At 44.3% G+C, this 7,003-nt stretch overlaps 1 protein-coding gene across 1 annotated transcript in view; it reads right to left on the bottom strand.

Moving 5' to 3' along the window:
- Positions 1-7,003, bottom strand: part of DNAH2 (dynein axonemal heavy chain 2) — a 123,877-nt gene that overhangs the window by 42,580 nt on the left and 74,294 nt on the right. Inside the window, exons 27-38 of the mRNA XM_027857034.1 lie at positions 6,809-6,965; positions 6,529-6,611; positions 6,206-6,386; positions 5,155-5,293; positions 3,786-4,003; positions 3,435-3,536; positions 2,878-3,003; positions 2,450-2,560; positions 1,562-1,750; positions 1,147-1,250; positions 882-1,071; positions 54-234 (exon numbers count right to left, since the gene is read on the bottom strand). Of these exons, the coding sequence (XP_027712835.1) occupies positions 54-234; positions 882-1,071; positions 1,147-1,250; positions 1,562-1,750; positions 2,450-2,560; positions 2,878-3,003; positions 3,435-3,536; positions 3,786-4,003; positions 5,155-5,293; positions 6,206-6,386; positions 6,529-6,611; positions 6,809-6,965 (1,781 nt within the window). The remainder of the gene's footprint in view (positions 1-53; positions 235-881; positions 1,072-1,146; positions 1,251-1,561; positions 1,751-2,449; positions 2,561-2,877; positions 3,004-3,434; positions 3,537-3,785; positions 4,004-5,154; positions 5,294-6,205; positions 6,387-6,528; positions 6,612-6,808; positions 6,966-7,003) is intronic.

Raw genomic sequence — 7,003 nt, 5'->3', positions numbered from 1 at the left:
CAGGATTCATAGTAATGAAGATCCCACAGGACCATATTGACTTCCCCTCTCACCAGGATTCATAGTAATGAAGATCCCACAGGACCAGACAAGATTGATTTCGAAACCTTCAAAGAGGAATCGGGTGAGGCCTGCCGCCAAGGCTGAGAGGATGGAGAGGATCTGTTGGGCCACAACGGATAGCACCTCTATGTTTATTCGATTGAACTCATCAAAGCAGCCCCAAGCTCCTGTCTGTAGGGAGGGAGAGGAATCAAGTGGATTAGGGAGTTTCAGAGTCCCCAGAAACAAAGAGAAGTTAGTGGAGGAAAAAGAATTAAAACCAAGAGAACAGGCCAAAGTCACAGTGGTCCTGCTTGGAAAGCAGGAGAAGAACTTAAAAAAGATTCAAGAGGGAGAAACAGTTAGAAAAAGGACATAAGAAAAGGAAGTAACCAGGGTGGGACAAATCCTCTACTGGTTTAAAATATTTCCAGTTTAAAATATCCTCAGTAGACAGAGCTTCCTGGGGACCAGAGTCTTTGAGGACAAAACTTCTGAGTGAGAATCCAATCCTGGGCAATTTTAATGCTGGAAATAACCCTAGAGATACATTCTGGGGCAGATGACGTAACAAAGGAACATTTGAGGCTGAAGAAATGAGGCTAAGAGGAATTCTCCAGGGGAAAAAAGGGATTAGAAGCCTTTTGAGTAAGGAGTAGGACAGAATATAGAATGTGGGCATGGACTGTTGTTCAAGAGCAAACTAGGCAAAATGGTTAAGCTACTCATTTATTTTTAGCCAGGAGATGTCTGAGGATCAAGTTAAGGAGAGTTAAAGCCGAACAAAAGTCTGGGTAGATTTCCCAGCCCAGAAGGTTTCTGAGGCAGGTAACTCTAACCTGGGCCAGCCCCGAGTACATTCGACCCATGGACTTGTAGTCAAGACCTTCTGAACAGTTGACCACGATGACATACATGCCCAGAGCTTTGCCCAGGTCTTTGGTTGTCTCTGTCTTACCAGTGCCAGCCGGGCCTTTGGGCGAGCCCCCACGGTGCAGATGCAGGGCTGTTGTCAGAGTCATGTAGCACCTATGGGACAAGTTTGGGAATGAGATTAAGCCCTCTCTCACCATCAAGTGCCTCGACCCACCCCTGACGGCATACCTGTCTGTCAGAGGAGTGATGACTAGCCGGCCAGAGTTACCTAAGTACTCATAGCCATACTGGAACTGTGTGTTGGTCTGTCGTATTATACAGTCATCAAGGTCCTAGGGGAGGAGAGATTGGTTTAAGAGGCAGTTATAAAATGAAGTGGAGGAAGAGGGGCTTAGAGGGGATTAGGAATAGGGTTAGACCTGGAGGAAGGGCTAAAGGTGGAAACAGATGAGATGAGGAAGAGGTTATGATGAAAAGGTTAGAGATTACAAATTACTTCTAAAGACTGGGACTAATTCAGGGGATTTATGATAAAAGTTAAAAGGGGAATTTGAGTTAAGAATTGGGTTAAAGAACTAGAACATGATTATAATATAAAAGGTCAGTAAGAAATTTTGGGATGATCCAGATGGAACCACAGCACCTTTTCCCAGTAGAAGCGGAGTTGACTGAGCCACTCAAAGGCATTGACGTCCATAAGACCACTCCTATAAAGCTTCTCTATCACATCACGGGCATGAATTTCTATGGTTACCAATGCCACAATCTTAAGTCGGAGGATCTTGGTCAAGTTTCCCCGGATAGCCTCTGAGTACTTGTTCAGTATTGATACCTGCAGGTGTCAGGCAATGTATTGGGACGAAGGGAGGGACAGGAAGGATGGGGCAACCAACTCTAAGCTGAAACACTCTTCCATGTAAATCCCATATCCATCTTAACTCCAATCTTGCTCAAGACCCCAAGACAAAGAGTTTGTGTATCCCATGCAAAGTTTGAAAATACACCCCTCAGAAATCTGGGTAATATAAAAACAAAGGATATCTATATACAGATATATTGAGATATCTATATGCATACATACATTTTTTAAAAAGAACATAACACCCCTTTATGTGTTACTGTCTATCAGGGTAGTCTTTGAGCCCTTATTATACATGACACATGCAACCTGACATCACAAAATGAATAACTATACACTATGGCATTCAACTATGTGCATTTATAAAAGGCAATATTAAAAAGTACTTTTGCTTTCCTACTGCATCTTGCATCCTAAATAGCTACTTCTATTTCTAACTCTGATCATGAACCCAACCTCAATCTCAACCTTAATTTTTAACATCTGACTTTCAATTTCACTGTCAAATACAATCCCAGCCCATCCTGAACTTTCATCAGCATTCTATCCACTAATCAAACTGCCAAATTCTAACCCACCCACCCCCAGCCAAATTCTTCTCTAATGCCAGTCCCAATTCCCCATTCCCCAATTTTAACTCCAAGTCCACTCTGTGCTTGGAGAGTTCCCTACCTGCTTCTTTCTCATGACTTTGAGGACTTTCTTGTCCGAGCGCTCTTTAGCTATCTGCAGACACTTGGTAACATCAGTGGTCCACTGGATCTGACTGGAAGTGATGCCCATCTGGAAATCATTGGGACAGGAGGGAAGGGTCAGAAGCCCTAAACTTCTGTTTATAGTCAACCCACCCAGCCTCGCTCTAAACCTCTCTCTCTTATGGTTTACTGGGATTGTACTTAGGTCACTGAATCCCCACTAATAAATGCTAACTGATTGAATGGACTAAATTCTAATCCTGGCTCTATCACTGTCATAACCTTAGGCAAGCTATTTCTCCTTTCTGGGCCTCAGTTTTCTCCTATCTGGGATGAGGTCAGAGGCCTATTTCCTCATCTTAATTCTCACCCCTTCACCCCTCCATTCCCAGTTTTTGGACTCACCTGGCCAGGCCACTCTTTCACCCACTTGTCTCGTTTGGTAAGGAACTTTTTGAGGGCAATGCGGCTGTTCCGGAGCAGTTCCCTTAGAGTGTTTCGCATGGTACGTTCAACGTCACAGAGCCAAGCCTAGGCAAGGGAGTGAACAGAAGATGGGGTTCAGGAGGGGATAAGGAGGAGATGGAGGGGAAAGTATGTCTAGGTCTTAGGAAGGGAATAGAAGCTGGGGGCAAGGGGAGGGGAGACAGAGCCAGAGCTTGAAGACAAGGCCCCATGACAAGAGGAACCTGAACAGGAACAGAAAACAGTATGCCTGGATCTGTGAGGGAAATGGAGACTGGGAGGGAAGAGTGTTTATGTCTCAAAAAAACCCCAGGACTGAAGAAAATCCCAAGTGCTGGGGGACCCACAAAGAGAAGCCATCCATGTCTTGTCTCCATCCAGTTGTTAGAAAGAATAATGCTACTTCCTTTTCCAGAGTTGCTCCACCTCTAAAAAGCCAAGTGAAGGGCCGAGCAGGAAGAGAAATCAGATTGGTCTCAAGGCCTTTCCTTACTTACCTCAACAGGCCCTTCCAAAAGTATGGTGTGGATAAAATCAATATATTCTCCGTCACCTGAGAACATTCCTACTGCTTCCCACTTGCTGCTGACTCCACCCATCTGTGAAAAAGAGAGGCCATCATCTACCTCTCCCTTACTGCTAAAACCAGACGACCCTTGAGGGCATCTGGGTATCTGCAAGTTGTCTGCTGCCTCATCCCTAAGCCCTGCAGTGTCCTCATAGATCCTGGGAAGTCCCATCCCTCAGTGTTAACAACATCATGAATATTTCCTATTCTCCCAGAAAGGAGTTGACTTTCTGCCTTGGTGCCTCCCTACCCCCATCATCATTTGACCACCAATGCTGACCTTCTGCATTCGTAGTGACTTAATGTTGTCAAAGCATTTTTTGAGGTGGGGCTGCACAGCTTCAGGGTTTCGGGACTGGCCCAGTATCTCCAGCAGGTCATCATTGGACAAAAAGTAGAAGCGTGGGAAGACATGGCGCTTAGTTTCTAGGTACATGTCCAAAGACTTCTGGATATCTTCTAAGCCTGTGTTCATCTCCACCAGTTTGTCTAGGAGGCCTGAGGAAACGATCAATGAATAGTCTCTGCTTTATATTATGGATGCAGATAGCCCCAACTCTTTCCACTTTGGCAAAGGCCTTCACTATTGAGAGTTCAGGTGGTACCTCTCCCAAATCTTTGAAGACAATGGATGCCATAGTAATTGGAAGCTATAGTACCCACTCTCCAGGATACTATTTCTCACCCCTCCCCCTCTCCATCCTGCCCCAATTTCTTCAGGACTACATTAGTCCTTGGAATAACTCTCATTCAACCAAAACACCTTGGGTCATCCCAAGGGAGATCAAGAAATTCCATCTTCCCTAGGCCTGCAAGGAGGAATCTGTACCCTGCAATCTTCTTCTCCATCCTCATTCCCACACATCAGAGATGAAACAGGACTATAATCTGCATGGTCCCTTCAAGATCCTCAAAACTGTAACAAATGAGTGCTGAGATAGCAGGGCTGGTGTTAAAATGTTCCCCTCAAATTGGTCATTTCATCTCCTTTATCTTCCTTCATTCTCTGAAAAAGGTGTGGGTACATATGAGCTGGAATAAACTAACCCTGGGATTAAATTCTGAGATATGTTGAGAGGCAGAATGTTCAATCAGCTACAGCCTCTGAGAGGCTATTTGAATTACTGAAGATTATAGAGAGATGGCTGAAGAACTTCATACATTCAACAGAAGAAGTTATTTATAGGCCATGTGCTTAAAAATACTAAAGCACATGTTGTTATTCAGACATTTTAGTCATGTCTAACTCTTTGTGATTCTATTTGGAGTTTTCTTGGCAAAGATAGTGGAGGAATAGTCATTTCCATCTCCATTTTACAGATGAGAAAACTGAGGCAAACAGGGTTAAGTGACTTGCCCAGGGTTGGTGTCTGAGAAACTACACAGTATAGATGGCAACTACTCCACCTTTAAACATAGCATATCCGAAGTGGGGGGCAGAGCAGCTAGGTGGTGCAGTAGATAGAGCACTGGCCCTGGAGTCAGGAGGACTTGAGTTCAGATCTGGCCTCAGATGCATAACACACACTAGCTGTGTGACTCTGGGCAAGTCACTTAACCCCAACTGCCTCACTAAAAAAAAAAAAAAAAAGAATTGGGGACTGTAAACTACTGGTCCTATGGAGACAGAAGGCCTATAGGGTCCATACCTGGATAGTGGGTGCTACAGAGGGCATTGTTGTCTTTGGTCATCCGGTCCATGATTGTTTTCCAACTTTGATTGATTTGGTCAAAATTGGCTGATTCCTGGGGTAGTTGCTTACGGATGTCTTCTCCTAGAAAAATGTTCTAAGGGAACCAGGAATGGAACGAGTCATATTCCCATCCCTATCACTTTTTTTTAATTACTTTATTTTTGAATTATCAACAATTACTTCCATAAGCTTTTGAGTTTTACATTTTTCTCCCTCTCCCTCTCCAGGATGGTGTGTAATCTGATACAGGCTATACATATATATTCCTATTAAACATATTTTCACATTAGTGATGTTTTAATTAAGAATTGGAACCAATAGGAGGAACCACCAGAAAGAGGAAACAAAACACAACAGAAGAAAAAAAATAGCAAATAGTATGCTTCGATCTGCATTCAAACTCCATAGTTCTTTCTTCTTTGTGGATAGCATTTTCCATCACGAGGCCTTTGGAGATGTCTTAGATCCTTGCATTGCTAAGAAGAGTTAAGTCTATCAATATTAGTCATCGCACAACATGGCTGTTACTGTGTACAACATTCTCCTAGTTCTGCTCACTTCATTCAGCATTAGACCATACAAGTCTTTCCAGGTTTTTCTGAAGTCTGCCTGTTCATCATTTCTTATAGCACAATAGTATTCCATTACATTCATATACCACAACTTGTTCAGCCATTCCCCAATTCATGGGCATCCTCTCAACCCCATTGCTTCTTAAACTCTGCTGGGATTTGAAAGGGAGGGAGGAACAGAAGAAAGTTGGGAGGGCTAAAGTCCATCTCTGTAACGGGCGGAAAATCGTGTATTAGGATTGGTTTAGGATAGACTTAGGATTGGTGCATGGAGGGGAATAGGGAGGGGAATGGGAATGAGTATGATGAGGAGAGTCAGGGAGGCAACCTGGGGGAAATGCCAATGCTTAAGAATGGCTTGGGGATAGGAGTGGGAGCTGATACCTAAGTTCCAAGAGGGGAAAAGAAATGGGAATGAATACTTGGTTTCTGACCTCTAGGTACAGCCACTGGCGCTGGACAGTGAGCACCATCTCAATGACCTCCAGGATGAGAGAAAGGCAACGTTCCCAGAGATCCACTTCTTTTTCAAATGCTTTGACAAAACGTGATGCTTTCATGGTGGACAGAGACGCCTGGTTATCCTCCAATGCCTGGAACACTTCTTCTGTGCCTCTGGGATGGAAACAGACATATATGCCCCATTTCTGTTTGTCACATCTTGGTCCCAACACACCAACCCTGGTCCCTGGTTGCTAGCTTTTAATACCTTCTTCTAGGGCCCTACTTTAGTCTCTGGCCTCTGGCACTGCCCTACCTGAGCCTGTGGTGGCCCTTGTCTTTGTAGGGCACTATGTCCAGCTGGATCACATCCCAGGTCTTGGCAATGTTTTGTAATGCCTACATGGAGAAAAATGGAAGACTTAAAAACTTAGTTCCCAACTTGCTCAGAAGAACAATGACCGAGAGGACAAACCGAGGAATAAGAAACTAGATGCCTGCGTTTCTAGGAGGGGAAGGAGACAGAATAGCTGGGGAGGTAGTAGCAGGGGGAAGCGAAGGGAAGGGGAAGATTGTCAAATATCCAGGTTCCATACCACTTCTATAGCCAGCTCTTTGGTGGCTGAAGCAGAGATTTCCCCAATCTTTTCCACATGTTGATCCATCCCAAGCTCCACAATCTGTTCCAAGGTAAAGCTTTCTGATTCTTGATCAAACACCCTCTGTATCTCATCCTTCACCTGGTCCCAATGCCTACAGATACAGGTAGGGAGTTCTAAGCAAAGGACTCA

This window comes from Vombatus ursinus, unplaced genomic scaffold (assembly GCF_900497805.2).
Source record: "Vombatus ursinus unplaced genomic scaffold, bare-nosed wombat genome assembly UNPS02011916.1, whole genome shotgun sequence".
NCBI lineage: Eukaryota > Metazoa > Chordata > Mammalia > Diprotodontia > Vombatidae > Vombatus > Vombatus ursinus.
The sequence above is the reverse complement of the archived record's forward strand: the minus strand, read 5'-3'. Positions and strand labels throughout refer to the sequence as shown.